This window comes from Rhincodon typus, chromosome 6, assembly GCF_021869965.1.
Source record: "Rhincodon typus isolate 14 chromosome 6, sRhiTyp1.1, whole genome shotgun sequence".
Taxonomy (NCBI): Eukaryota; Metazoa; Chordata; class Chondrichthyes; order Orectolobiformes; family Rhincodontidae; genus Rhincodon; species Rhincodon typus.
In genome coordinates, this window is record NC_063337.1 from 17758224 (window position 1) to 17774406 (window position 16183).

General features: G+C 41.3%; 1 protein-coding gene across 1 annotated transcript in view; it reads left to right on the forward strand.

Moving 5' to 3' along the window:
- Positions 1–16183, forward strand: part of atp10a (ATPase phospholipid transporting 10A) — a 209487-nt gene that overhangs the window by 82730 nt on the left and 110574 nt on the right. The window contains exons 4-5 of the mRNA XM_048597761.1: positions 6725–6831; positions 12787–12918. Of these exons, the coding sequence (XP_048453718.1) occupies positions 6725–6831; positions 12787–12918 (239 nt within the window). The remainder of the gene's footprint in view (positions 1–6724; positions 6832–12786; positions 12919–16183) is intronic.

Genomic DNA, 16183 nt, shown 5'->3' on the forward strand with positions numbered 1-16183 from the left:
AAGGAAGTGCGTCAACATTTGCTGCATGCCAGTTGGAAAACCACAGCTTTAAAACAAAAACATAACAGAAAAATGGTTAACTTTTCTACTTCAGAGAATTTATCCATGATTACGTTTCAACAAGCATAACTCTGAAGTAACTTCCTAGGTTGCATAATATTAATTCTGATTTTGGACTTTGGCTTATTTTTCCTTTCTGCCGTTCTGATTTTAGTTCAATCATTATATATGTTTAAACTTGGCTGCACCTCCTGCCAAATGACTTCACTCTATTAAAATATTGGGAGATGCAGTATTGCTTGTCTTTGCAGTCAAACAAATAATTAAATTTTATATTAATTGGGGAATGATTGATACATTTCTCGGCATTTTCCCAATGGTCATAGAATCACAGAGATATACAGCACGGAAACCGACCCTTCAGTCCAACTTGTCTATGCTGACCAGATGTCCTAAATAAATCTGGACCCATTTGCCAGCATTTGACCCATATCCCTCTAAATCCCCTTCCTATTCATATGCCAATCCAGATACCTTTTAAATGTTGTAATTGTACCAGCCTCCACTACTTCCTCTGGCAGTTCATTCCATACACTCACCACCCTCTGCAAAAAAAAGTTGCCCCTTAGGTCCCTTTTAAACCTTCCACCTTTCACCTTAAACCTATGCCTTCTAGTTTTGGACCCTCCCATCCTGGGGAAAAGACCTTGTCTATTTACCCTATCTATGCCCCTCTTGATTTTATAAACCTCTACAAGTTCACCCCTCAGCCTCCAACACTCCAGGGAAATAGCCCCAGTCTATTCAGCCTCTTCCTATAGCTCAAACCCTCCAACCCTGGCAATGTCCTTGTGAATCTTTACTGAACCCTTTCAAATTTAACAACATCCTTCCTATAGCAGGGAGACCAGCATTCTAAATGAGACCAAGAAATATTGTACATTGATATTTAGAAGCTCTGGACATATTGTTATTGCTAAAGTATGAAAATATGTCTTTAATTCACCACAGCAAATAAATTATTTTGGCTGGGCCAATTCACTATAAATACATGGCTGGCTTCATCTTGCTAGTTTTTTTTCAATGTGCAGAATCAGATGTTGGCTTCGTCTGATTTGCTACATTATTTATTGGCTGTTGAAGTTGCTAAAAGCCGCATTTTTGCAGCAATAGGGTAAAACATGATGTGAAAGAGTTTGGCACCTTCAACTGCTTCAGCAGAAAGAAGTCAGGATTGTTTTGGTTTTGTGTCCTTGTGGTTTCGCTAGGTATGATCATATTCACATCGAGTTTCCCATGGATTGTTCTCTTCCTTTATGCTTCAACAGTTCCCTGGTATCCTGTGACAGCTCATGCATGCTTCATGCATGTCCTTCATGCATGGATAGGCCATTTTCCAGGGTTGGGCATCACAGCTACCTCAAATGACACATGCACATGTTCCACTTTCCAGTGAGGCTCATCATAGTGATCAGATGTGAAGGGTGGGGCTCATGTTTCTTCCCCTTCCCTCAGCGACATATACTGATACAAGTTGTGGTTCCCTTAACTATTGCCACTGACGAGATAGGCCTTTTTTGTTTTTGTAATAAACACTTTTTTAAGTTATATTCATTTATGAACATGAACTTTCATTGTGAATGAGTTAATGAGTTGGAAGGATTTGGATCATATTTGGACGACAAAAGGAAAGTTTGGATCTGTGCATCATCGGATCCCTGAAATTAGCTTCATACGTTTGTGTGTTATTTTCAGGCAGTCTCCCTTCTTGCGTGTGTCATCCATAGATCAGTCATACAGATAGCAAACAGCCAAGAGAAAGGCTGCTGACCCTATCAAAGTATGTACTTAGTGTGCACTCTCATTCACTTAATTTAGCTTATCTGTGGAGTTCCTTAATTACCTTTGTTATTGCTTGTTAAATGTAAACTGTCATGTGTTAAAATTGTAGTGCTGGCATTTTGTCTGTTAAGGAGCCTTTTCCCAGTCATCAAGTGAGTTGTGCTACTGCCTTGTGTATATTCTGCTGAGACAAGGAATGAGAGAGTTTCCATCTTCATGTGAATGATGACAGTGTTGGGGCAAAAGTTTGAGCTTTTAGATTTTTTTTCTATTCATTCATGGGATGAGGGCATCGCTGGCTGGGCCAGCATTTATTACCCATCCCTAATTGCCCAGAGGGCAGTTCAGAGTCAACCACATTGCTGTGGGTCTGGAGTCACATGTAGGCCAGACCAGGTAAGGATGGCAGTTTCCTTCCCTAAAGGACATTAGTGAACCAGATGGGTTTTTCTGACAACCGGCAGTAGAGTCATGGTCATCATTAGACTCTTAATTCCAGATATTTATTGAATTTAAATTCCACCATCTGCTGTGACAGGATTTGAACCCAGCTCCCCAGGAAATTACCTGGATTAACAATTCAGCGATAATACCACCAGGCCATTGCCTTTCCTAGATGTCGGTTAATGCAGCCCACTAGTTTGATTTCTTTTCTCAGATGACTGCATTGTTTATTTTCTTTATTCTTTTACGGGATGTAGGTGTGGCCTTGCAGAAAGGCCTGCAATTGTTGGCAATCCTTTGTGTCCTTGAACTCTTTCACTCTTTATTCTTTCATGGGATGTGGGCTTTAGAGGCAAAGCCAGTAATTGTTATCCACGTCCAATTGCATCACGTGAACTGGGTGGCTTGCTAGGCAATTTCTGAGGGCAGTTAAGAATCAAATATATTGCTGTGGAGTCTGGAGCCACATGTAGACCAGTCCAGGTTAAGGATAGCAGATTTTCCTTCGGAAAACTCATCAGTGAATCAAATGAATTTTGCAATATTCGACAATGGTTACACAGTTGTCATTAATTCTTTAAATTCCACATGTAATTGAAGTAAAATTTCCCTCTCTGCCGTGGTGGGATTTGAACCCATGCTGCTGGAGCATTAGGTAGGCACTCTGAATTATTAGTCCAGTGACGTTATTACCCGAGTAGAATAAGGGGACATTCAAGCACTATATTTTTTGATGCTGTCAGATCAGCTCATGAAATTTATTTTAAAGTAGCTACATGAGAACATTACTGACTACAAAAGGTGGTGGGGTCACTGTAGTATGGAAGAACAAATTCTTCCATTCCTTTGTGTCAATTGTAAACATCATTTTAAGATACTGCCACAAATCAGGATAACGTTTCTGAATCTACTTATGGTTATGCCAAAAAAGATTTAAATCATCCCTGTCTTTTGAATTGAAATGATATCATGAAGTACACAATCAGAAAGTTTCTCTTGACCTTAAAAGACCTTTGAAAGTATTTGTGAGACTTTGAAATACAAAGGCTGTTCTTTTGAAATATCGTCTCCTCTTTCTCACCCCTCTACGGGGTATGTTGCTTCTTGGCACCCACAATATTGTGGCACCCACACTGAAGGGACCTGTTATCATTGTACTTAGCAAAATGAGACATTTTTATGTGCTCTTCATTCCTGTGGATTTCACATCTGTTTCCTTATTGCAAAAATGACATAAATACATGGGCACGCTACTATAAAGGTAATGTTACTGGAATGCTAATCCAGATGCTTGGACTAATATTCCTGAGACTTAAATTCAATTATACTACAGCAGTTGAGAGCAATTTCAATTTACTACATAAATCAGGATAAAATTATTAAGCTAGTGTCAATTGTTGTGACCAGGAGAGATATCGGATTGACATAAAGAAGCAAATTTCCTGTCCTTCCCTCCTGTGACTGCAATCAAACTGAGATATGCTTGTCTCTTGACCACCCTCTGAGATGGCCCAATGAGTAATTCAGTTGTCTAGGAACTGGTAGGGAAAAGTCAAATAAGAATAAAATCAAGTGGATAATCTATAAGACACCAGTCAGTAGTGGTGCCCAGCACTCTCACTTGAAACACAATGCCTCTGGGGCAAAGCAGCCATTGATTCGTACCCTATCAACCAGCTTGATCCTCTACGGCCGAAGCACAGTAGCAGCAGTGTGTACCATCTATATGCTGTACTGCAGCAACTCTCCAAGTCTTCTCTCGCACCTTCCAAACCCACACCCTCTACCATGTCTAGAAACCAGGTTAGCAGGTACATGGGGATATCAACTGGCTCATTCCCCTCTGGATTGCTCATCATCCTGACTTGATACTACAGCAAAAAGTTTTATTAACAGGCTGCTATTGGACCAGGAGTGTTCCAGTTGATCGAATATTCAAATCAATATAAAAACACGGACTAAGTAATAGTAATGTAATGCAAGGGGTATACGCATCACTATTATATTTTATTTACAGCATAAATCACGTAAATATTAATGCAATTTTGCCTTAACTAAAACATAGCAGCAGAGAGCATTCTCACTCGCACCCTCAACTGATTACTCAGGCATTGCAGAGATTGCGTGTCATACAGTAAACTTCAAGTTCAATATGACTACTCCTCACCACCTTCTCGGGTGCAAATAGGGATGGCAACAAATATGAACTTTACAAACCCACACATCCCACAAACCAAAAGAAACCATGTTCAAATCTACATGCAAGCCATCAAAAACTTAAATACACAAATCTGTCCAATTATGGGATTTGTGGCTCCAAATAAGATATTATTAAACTGCACAGGTTTCAGAAAAGATTTACCAGGATGTTGCCAGGAATGGAGGGTTTGAGATATAAAAATAGACTGGAAAGACTGGGACTTCTTTCAATGGAGTGCAGGAGGTTGAGGGGTGACCTATTAAGGTTTATAAAATCGTAAGGGGCATAGATAAGGTGAATGACAAGGGTCTTTTCCTTAGAGTGGAGGGGTTCACAACTAGGGGGCATATTTTTAAGGTAAGAGGAGAAAGATTTAACAAGGAATCTGAGGGGCAGCGTTTTTACACAGAGAGTGGCTCATATGTGGAATGAAGTGCCAAAGGAAGTGGTGGATGCACGTACAGTTACAATATTTAAAAGACATTTGGATAAGTTCATGAATAGGAAAGATTTGGAGGGATCTGGGCCAGGAGCAGGCAAGTGGGACTAGTTTGGTTTGGGAAAATGGTCAGCGTGGTCTGTTTGGACCAAAGGGTCTGTTTCCGTGCTGTATGACTCTATGCAGTTGCAGATTGCAGTGTATGCTAAACATAATGAAATTTCAGCAGAAACCACGCATTGTGGCAAAGCTGAATCCCTTCCCTATTGGATGCCTGTCAGCTATTTGAACACTTTCTGTGTTTAGTCAATATGAAACCCAGTGTCAAGTATAGCCATCTGATGATATACACAAGTGATAAGTACAATGATTTCCTCAACAGGAAATGTTTTAATATGCAAATATTTTGTAGTAGTAGCAATTGTATTTGCATTAGTTATACCCTTCAACAAAATTAAAAACAATGTGTTGCCAAATTTTATAGCAGCATGTATCCTGTTTGAGTTTGGTTTACAGCATAACTGGCCATATAAATGCAGGAACATTGCTGCTGTCTTCCAAGAGTGATTAGGATCAATAGTTTTTGCACAGAAAAGTTGATTTTTACAACAATTCTCTTTTAGTTTTTACCAACGCTAATTCTGAGTATGGGTTGGCCATAAATTTGGAAAAATGTTTTAGCCTTGACAGAAGTTGACCAAGCAGAGATTGTAAACGAGTGTATATGTGCAGGCAACTGTATAGATAAAGGGTATTATTTACATTACTTCAGAATAATTTGAAACTGGCAAACCTCCTCGACTGTTTATATTTAATGGTTACCATCTAAACTGTATAGGTGAAGTGAACACTTCCTTTGTCGAGAATGTGTAGCAAAATCTTTAAACAATTTTATGGCATGTAACACTCAAAAGAATTTTCCCAAGCCTAGAAAGGAGACTTCTTTATTATTTATAAATGGGATGTGGGCAATGCTGACAGCCAGCATTTATTGCCTTTGAGAAAGTGATAGGAGCTACCTTCTTGAATTGCTACAGTCCAATTGGTGATATAATTCCAAGTCTGGATGATGAGTGGCTTGGAGGGGAACTTTCAGGTGGTGGTGTTCCTATATATCTGTTGTCCTTGTCCTTCTGGATGGTTGTGGTCATGGGTGTGAAAGACACTATCAAAGTTACAACTTGGCCACTCCTGGAGTACTGCATACAGTTTTGGTCCCCATTTTTAAGAAAGGGTATACTGACATTGGAGGCAGTTCAAAAGACATTCACTAAACTGATTCCTGGGATGAAGGTAGTTGACCAATCGAGAACACAATGTAGCAGCAGCTGTTAAGTATTACAGGTAATTTAAAGTGACTTAAAGTCAGTGAGGCAATAGCGCTGTGTTATTAATAGACTATTAATCCAGAGACCCAAGTCACGTTCTGGGTCCGAATCCCATCGTGACAGATGGTGGAATTTGAATTCAAAAATTTTTTTGTTAAATATGCAGTTAAAGAGTCTAATGAAATCATTGCCCATTATCAGAAAAACCCCATCTGGTTCACCATCATGTCCTTTGGGGAAGGAAATCTGCCCCTCTCACCCAGCCTGGCTTACATGTGGCTCTGGACCCAGAGCAACATAGTTGACTCTCAACTGCGCCTCCCCTGTGCAATTAGATGTGGCTTATAAATGCTGGCCTAGCCAGTGGCAGCCACATTCCATGAATGAATAAACCAAAAGTTGTATTTAATGTGACTTAAAGAACTTGTGTGGGAGAAAGCATCGTCTAATTGGCATTTTCTCTTGTTTCAGAGTGTACAAAAACGGAAAGAGAGCTGGACTTTCTAAAGACAACCTCTTACTTCGAGGATGCACAGTTAGAAATACTGAAGAGGTTGTGGGGATCGTAATCTATGCAGGTACTTTTGTTTGTGTTTGCGCGTGGTGTATTTCCAGGTTTATCTCTTTAAGAGTGAGGATCTTTCTCATTTCATTCCTTGCCACAGTTCAAGCATGTAATTTGCTGCAAATGTACTTGCAAAGCACCCAGAGTCTGAGAAATGTCTCTCCAACCTTTTTTTTGAAAATGCAGTAGTCAAGATAATATCTTCTGGTTTCCTGACCAATGTAACACAATCGTGTTTAATTTCTGAAGGGCAGGTTAGCAGACCGAAGTAGCTGGTGTAGTTGGGAAAGTAAGTAGTCAGATTCAGAGGATTGGCGGGGTTTGGGATCAGTGGTGCTGTGGGGTTAGTGAGATTGGGGTATATGATAATTGTGTTGTGGGGCATTTTGAGGAGAATGGATGGTCGTGTTGGGTGGAGTAAGTGTGTAGGTGAGTGGGGTGGAGCTTTGGGTTATGCTATTAATCACCGAGTTGCACCAGAGATTAAACAGTGGACTAATTCTAAGGTAAGTCTCCAGGGAAGTAACATGGATCAAGCCTAGTTTTCTGATCAACGTAAGAAACTGGTCACCAGCATGGTCAGTACAAGAAGTTTAAACTTCCTAAGCAATTACTTGTGCACTTCAGCTTTCCCCAGCATTCCACAGGCACCAGCAGCTTAAATTCAAAGTATTGTCTTCCTGACAACAGAAGATTCCACTCATTATCCTTTCATCTTTTTATTTTCCTTTATTTCTTTCTGTCTTTTCCTTCATTCCTTCCCTTGCATTGTCTGTTTCTCCCCCTCACTGTGTTTCCCCAGTTGCTTCATGGCATATGCTTTGGAAAGATTGCTGCAATTTGTTGGTATTGAACAGCCTCATGGTAATGCTTGTACTTGGACTGTGTGTGTGTTCCCGTTTCTATTTTCAGAGATCTATGAATCAAATGTGTTTAAGCTTATTGCAGCATCTCACTCCACAATCATGGTTTTGTTAAGTCTTCAGCACTTGCTGCTTTGAAACAGTAGGCGTGTTGCTTTTAAAATTATTTGGCTTTAAACTCGTGTTTATTCTGAAGTCAGGCTTCAGGAACCAAAGGACCATCATTGCTTTTTTTGGGATTACTTGCTGACTTAGTTACAATGTGCAGTCTAATCTTATTTTTCTTGTAGAAGTCTGACCAATGAAGCAGGTAATTCACCATCTATAGGTGGAAATCAAACCACCAAGCACTGGATTCATTCAGTTTGTCAGCAGAAGCATTGGTTTCACTGTGATTTCTGAACCCATTCAACCAGAGTTAACACTGCACCAGGTAGCACTGTAACTGAGATGAAAACAAAAAGTACTGGAGAAACTTAGCAGCATCTGTGGCCAAAGAAACAGAGTTAAAGTTTTGAGCTGAATATGACTCTTTTTGTTTGTTTTCTGAAGAAGAGTCACACTGGACCTGAAACGTTAACTCTGTTTCTGTCTTCACAGGTGACGCCAGACCTGTTGACTTTCACCAGCATTCTCTATGTTTGTTTCAGATTTCCAGTATCTACAATATTTTGCTTTTATTAGAGCACTGGAACTGAAGGTTAGATTGAAAATTTGTTGAGTTAAAGCAAGCGATAGCTATAAGAAAGGAAACAAGTTCTGATGAAGAAACCATGGGTGCTACACATTTGAAGAAACAATCTGATAATTCAGAGTGACAACATGCAAAAGAAATTATCTTTGAGTGTGTGAATCTATCAGAGTAGCCTGCAGTACATTGCCACCCGTTTCTGTTTATCAAATCCTAGAATTTTACAGTGCAGAAGGAGGCTATTTGACTCATGGTGTCTGTACTGGCTCCTGAAAGTTATGTTAATGACAATTGTACATCCTTGGTACCCTGCCAAGTGGTGTGCTAAAGAAGAGCCACATTTTTGTCATCTGTTTGTCACAATCTGAGTTTGGAAGCGTGAATACCCACTGTGCTCACTCCTGAGTGTTGCTGCTTCCGTCTGCAAAACGTTAAAGGTATTTCCTCATCAGCTGATCAGTAAGGACTTTCCAATTATTAAAATGTGAATGAACAAACCTTGGGTCACCAGGGGGCTTTTTTATTTCATTTGCACTCCTTGCTCTTCTGGAAGGTTATGCTCCACAGTTAGTGAGCTTCACTACCTGACCCTGTTACAGGTGACCCAGCACAACTTGAGCACCATGATATATTCACCTTTGTACAGCTGAGCTTTGTGTATTTGAGCTGACTCTCAAGCCTCTGGAGGATCAGTGCTGTAAAATCAGTACAATTTATATATTTGAGGAGATTGATAGCAAAACCAGTGGCATTGGATGCTATCTATATCTGAATGCAGTTGATCATGTTTCTGCATGAAAGATTATTAGCAGAAGTGAAAGCACATGACATCAGAGGTAACTGTGGAATTGTTTGGTATTTGGTCAAAGTTGGAGCGACTGTAGCAATGAAGCGCCCATTATCTCAGAGAGCTGTGATGAGTGGAATGCTTTCTGTTTAATGGTGTTTTGGGGCTGTGAGCTGGTGGTTGGTGAATGAGAGATTTTGCAAGTTGATTGTAACATTTGGATATCGAGGCATCCACCAGCAGATGCAATCCTTAAATAGATCAATCTAAACATAGACAAATGGACAAAATTTGCTTTGGTCTTATTCTAATAATGGATTAATGAATAAAGAAACAGAGAGATGCACGTCCAGGTTTGCAGCTAGTATTGTTAAAAGGCACAGAAACCTGTGGAGATGGCAGCAGTACGTTATAAATGGGCACAGCCAACTGAGCAATATTATAGCAGGTGCAGTTCAATATGGAGCAATAAGAGGCTGTGCACTTTGAATCTAAGGCATAAATGCGGATATTTTCTTAATAGCAAGAGACAAACGGCTACATACATAGAAACATTGAAAACTAGGGGCAGGAGTAGGCCATTCGGCCCTTCAAACATGCTCGGCCATTCAATATAATCCTCTGTCTCATATTCTCCCCATTTACTCTCCATATCCCTTGGATGCCTTTAAAATCTAAAACAAAACTATCTTTCTTCAATATATTCAGTGACTTAGAGTCATAGAGTCAAACAGCATGGAACCAGACCCTTCGGTCCAACATGTACGTGCCAACCAGACGTCCCAATCTGATCTAGTCCCATTTGCCAGCATTTGGCCCACATCCCTTGGACTTGGCCTCCACAGCTTTCTATCCTGGAGAATTCCATAGGTCAGGACCCTTTGAGTGAAGAAATGTTTCCTTCATTGTGGTTTATCCCATATCGTGAGACTCTGGTTCTAGACTCCCCAACCAGGAGAAACATCCTTCCTGCATCTAGTTTTCCCAGCCCTGTTAGAATTCTACGCATTTCAATTAGACCCCCTGTCATTCTTCTAAACTAGTGAATACAGGCCTAGTCAAACCAAGACAGTCCTGCCTTCCCTGGTATCAGCCTAGTGAACTTCTGCTGCAGTTCAACTATGGCAAGTATATCCTTCCTTAGGTAGGGAGCCCGTAACTGTACATAATCCCCAGGTGTAGTCCTACCAAGGCCCTGTATAACTGCAATAATGCATCCCTACTTCAGAACTCAATTCCTCTTGCAGTGAAGTCAGACCAAAGGCATTGTGAGGACTATGTGCACAAATTACTATCATACAATTTTGGAGATGAAATGGATGTTGGGTTGTTGGCCTTTGTCTCAAGAGGACAATTGTGAAGTGGAGAATCAAAGTTTCGATTTTTTGAAAGTCCTGGTCAGACTCACATTTAGAGTCCAGTTCTGGTCATTGTGCCTCAGTTTTGAGATGGATAGGGGGAGGTTACATTCTGGCCTTTTGAAGGGGTAGTGTGCATTCTGCCTGAAAGGTCTGGGACTTGAAAGGGTTACGTTATGACTATAAGTCACTGTTGACCAGAAACTTAACTAGGAGCAGCCAAATAAATGTTGTGGCTTAAAGAGCAGGCCAGAAGTAGTTACATTCTTAAAATTACTCTTTCATGGGATGGGGGTGTTGCTGGCAAAAAATTAGCAATGTGTTGCCCAATTGTAATTGCCCTTAAGCTGAATGGCTTGCTAGGGCCATTTCTGAGTGCACTTAAGAGTCAAACTGATGGCTGTGTGTCTGGAGTCCCATACAGGCCTGACCAGATATGAATGACAGATGATCTTCCCCAAACAACATTGGTGAACACAGTGGGAGTTTGATTCAGAATTATTCATTTCACCATCTCCCAGGCTGTTGGATTCTCAATTCAATGACATTACCACTGTGTCCTCCTGAGCTCTATAACCATTATCTAACCTGCTGACTTCCCCCACAAGTTGATTTGTTAGTGCCATATAACAGAGTAAGGCCAGAAGGATATGGTCAAGCTTCAGACAAATCTGATGTGGCTTTAAGTCCATGTTCCTATCTGTCTCCCATAAGCTTTGATTCACTTGTCAATCAAAGATCTGTCTAACTCAGTCTTGAATATATTCAATGACCCAGCCTCCATTCCGCACCGTGGACGAGAATTTAAACTCTTAAGAACCCTCTGAGAGAAAAGAAATTACTCACTTATCTCCATCATAACCCCTTACTTTGAAACTTATGCCCCCTACTTCTAGATTCCCCCAAAAGGGAAACAACCTTTCAAGCCCACTCAGAATGTTATATCTTCTAATAAAACAGTACTCAAGAAGCTTAACACCATCAAGGACAAAGCAGCTTACATCCACAAGCATCTACTCCCTCCACCACCGACGCTCAGTAGCAGCAGTGTGTACAGTCTCCAAGATGCACTGCAGAAATTCACCAAAGATCTTCAGACAGCACCTTCCAACTCACGACCACTTCCACCTAGAAGGGTAAGGACAGCAGATATATGGGAACACCTCCACCTTCAAGCTCCCTTCCAAGCCACTCAGCATCCTGACTTGGAACTATATCACCGTTTCTTCACTGTCCTAGGTCAAAATCCTGGAATTCCCTCCCTAAGGGCATTGTGGGTGAACCCACAGCACGTGGATTGCAGTGGTTCAAGAAGACAGTTCACGACCACCTTCTCAAGGGCAATTAGGGACGGTCAATAAATGTCGGCCAGCCAGCGACGCCCAGGTCCTACAACTGAATGAACTCCCATGAGTAGTGGCCCAACCTATTTAAATTTTCCTCAGAAAACAACCTCTTCATCCCAGGAATCAGCCAAATTAACCAGCTGTAATTGGCTTCTAATGCAAGCACGTCCCCGCTTCAGTAAGGTGACATAAATTTCTCACAGTGCACTGGGTGCAGAAACTAATGCGCTGTATCGCTGTAGCAGAATTTTCTTACTTTGACACTTCATGTGCCACGGTAGAACCCAAAAAAGGATTTTGTTTCTAAATTGGCAAATTAATGTTTAAAAACAAAGAGTCGACAGAAAAGATTGCAGGTATTAAAAAGTACGAGTGAGGGTGATATAAATTAAGAACTGTTTCAACAGCCATTGGGAAGCAGCATTTGCACAAGCTATGTGAGGAAACACCGAGGATCGACAAGTTCCGATGTTTGAAGTCCCAGGAGTTTTCTCGATATGGTTTCACTATAGTAACGATGCAAGATAAAAAAAAATCCAGGATGCCATAGAAAGCTTTTAAAGGGATATTCATATTTAAAGGGATAATAATAAAGAAAATTGGCACAGGCTGGTTAGATTTCTGTCAGATCAATAGTGGTAGATATTTTGTAAACTCCGTAAGGATTTATACCCATTGTGAATGATTGAGATAGATAACTGATGTGACACTTATGACTGAAATTTAAGTTCTGGGACCTAGATCTGAAAGTATTCTGTTCCCATCATGATGGATATTTGAACAATTTTAGTTGCACACCATTAATATATTGTGACAGTCTTTCTGAAGCAGACTTGTTGGTGTAGGGCTAATATTGCCAGCTGCCTGAGCTCTCGATAATGATGCATTCTTGGGTCTTAACCATTTTTCTCCAATTCTTTCAGGTCATGAGACCAAAGCTCTGTTAAACAACAATGGACCACGCTACAAACGCAGCAAGCTGGAAAGACAAATGAATGTAGACGTCTTCTGGTGTGTGATCATTCTTTTTGTGATGTGCCTTTTCTCAGCCATTGGTAAGTTGCATTTGTTCAGATTAAGGTAGTCAGACCTCTTAAGAGTGGAGTAAACAGATCCATGGCTGAACAGTGTTGAAATGGCACCATATGATAAAAAGGCTCTAAACCTAATCACGTGTGACTTTTAATTTGGAAGGGCTGCTGCATTTGAAGATGAACAAGTAACAATCCTGTTGAAATTTTTGCATATTTGTCAGACTTGAGAAGTAAAGAGCCCATACACATTCTCAGCATAACTGTGCACAAACATTTAGCAAGTGTCATGGGGAGGTGATGGCCCAGTGATATAATCCATAAATTCATTTAACGTACCGGAGACCTGGCCACAGCAGATGCTGGAATTTGAATTCAATAAAAAATGTCTGAAATTAAGAATCTACTGATGACTATTGCGGATTGTCAGTAAAACCCACCTGGGCCCACTAATATCCTACCTTGTCTGGCCTACATCTAACTCCAGAGCCACAGCAGTGAGGTTGACTCTCAACTGCCCTCTGAAATGGTCTAGCAAGCCGCTCAGTTCAGGGGCATCTAGGGGTGAGCAATAAATGCTGGCCAGCCAGCGATGCCCCTGTCTCACAAGAGAATAAAAAAAAAAGTTTGAAACCCTTTGTATATGCCCTGGCTGCCATTCCTCCTGCCTCCTCTCTGTTACTCAAGGACACCTATTAGAATGCCTCCAGTCAACCATTGGACTCCAGCATTTCTCCATCATAGTGTCTCTCTGGCTCTAGCTTCTCTCATCTGCCATACCCAGTATGTTTCTCACCTGTTCTTGGATGAAACTCCCTTTCATAGAAGCATAGAAAATAGGAGCAAGGATTGGTCATTCAGCCCTTCAAGCCTGCTGTACTGTTCTATGCGATCACAGCTGATCATGTAACTCAGTATCCTGATCGTGCTTTCTCCATCTACCCTTTGATCCCTTTTAGCCCTAAAAACTGTATCTCATTCTTGAAAATATTCAAATGTCTTAACCTCAATTATTAAACAGATAATTATTCAGTTTTCCCATTTTCTGGGTGAAGGAATTTCTTCTCATCTCAGTCCTAAACGGGCCACTCCATATCCTTCCATGGTGACCCCTAGTTCTGGACTGCCTGTACTTCTCATCCCCCATGCTCCGTTGCTGGTTCCCTCCATCCAAGAGTAACTGAGCTCAAGGTCTTCCTGAAGTTTCAGTGAATTTTGTTCTTATTGTCACCTCACTTCACAGAACTTGTTGAATGTAAATTTTCAACACCACCAAAATGGCCGAATTGTAAACCCCACTGGAGTGATATTCCTTAATTTTCACTGGGTGCTTCCTGCAATGAGGAGCGCTAAACGGAATAGGGGATCCTAATGGCCAATTAAATAGCCCATTGTCTGTAATGTAACAGTAACAACGGGACTTTTGGAATACTGCATTCAGTTCTGGTCTCCCTGCTATTAGGAAAGATGTTGTTAAACTTGAAAGGGTCCAGAAAAGATTTACAAGGATGTTGCCAGGGTTAGAGGGTTTGGCTACAGGGAGAGGCTGAATAGGCTGGGGCTACTTTCCCTGGAATGTTGGAGGCTGAGGAGTGACCTTATAGAGGTTTATAAAATTACAATGGGCATGGCTAGGGTGAATACTCAAGGTCTTTTCCCCAGGGTAGGGGAGTCCAGGACTAGAGGGCATTGGTTTAAGGTGAGAGGGGAAAGACATAAGAGGCAACTAAGGGGCCTTTGGAGTGAGCTGCCAGAGAAAGTGGCAGAGGCTGGTACAATTATAATATTTAAAAGGCATCTGGACAGGTACAAGAACAGGAAGGGTTTAAAGGAATATGGGCCAAATGCTTGCAAATGGGACTAGGTTAATTTAGAATATCTGGTCAGCATGGAAAAGTTGGGCCAAAGGGTTTCTTTCCATGCTGTGTGTCTCTATGACTCTATGAATGGGACAAGAAGAAATCATAGGAAATAGTGACCACATAATAAATGGAAAGCAGATTAGGTAAGAGTTTGTAATTGGCACAGATAGATGAGGGAAGAGTTTGTCACAGTAATGTCTGGAAAGGGTGGAGCAGAATGAACCAATTGAGGGGGCCAGTTAGTGGAAGGTCAAAGAAATTCGGATGAAGAAATTCTTTGAAAAGTTGCTGTTGAAGCATTTCAGTATCCAGCACTTTTACTTTGATTTAGATAAAAATAATTCCAGGTGGAATTACTCTTGGAAGTTTGGTGAACAGGAAGAAATCTTTAAAAGGAAATGGCCATCAGGAATTTGCCCTAAACTTAGCTTTCAAGATCGTGTAACTGTTTCACACGTTAAAACTACAAACGTTGCTGCATCCATCGTTTCCATGGTGGCATTGCGTACTTCTTACAGGATGAGCTACAACTCGCCAATGTTTCTGCAGCAGCACCTTCCAAATATGTGACCTCGTATTGGCTAGTAGACATGGGCAGTAGGTGCTCATGGGAACTTCACAAGCTCCAACTTCCATTTTGAGTGAAATGCCATCCTGCATTGGGCATTTATTTCCACATCTATAACATTGCCAGCTCAAAACCCTGAAACAGCCCGAAAGAACGCCACAGTGGAAGTGACACGTGGATCCACTATCATCTTCTCAAGGAGAATTAGAAGGAACGCTGGCCCTGGGCCATGCAACTGTCTGAGATCTTGTGTGCTCTGTTCGGTGTCCCAAGTCATTGACCTTTGGTTTCAGAAGTCACTGCTACGCACAGTCCTTGGATATCCATACGCTGAAAAACACCATTAGAAGCAGCATTGTTTACCACTGCCATCCACAATTTCAAACATGAATCGTTTTTACAAGACCATTGTAGGCACCGTGGCACAGTGGTTAGCACTGCTGCCTCACAGCGCCAGGGACCTGGGTTTGATTCCTGCCTCCAGGCCACTGTCTGTGTGGAGTTTGCACATTCACCCTGTGTCTGCGTGGGTTTCCTCCGGGTGCTCCGGTTTCCTCCCACAGTCCAAAGATGTGCAGGTGAGGTGGATTGGCCATGCTAAATTGCCCGAAGTAGATTAGGTGGTTTATATGGGGATGGGTCTGGGTGGGATGCTCTGAGGGTTGGTGTGGACTTGTTGGGATGCTCTGAGGGTTGGTGTGGACTTGTTGGGCCGAAGGGCCAGTTTCCGTACTGTAGGGTTTCTATGATCTTCAATGAAATCTCAGTGACTTATAGACATAAGTACATTGAAACAGCTAAGTAGAAAATGTATCAGAGATAATAGGAATTGCAGATGCTGGAGAATCTGAGATAACAA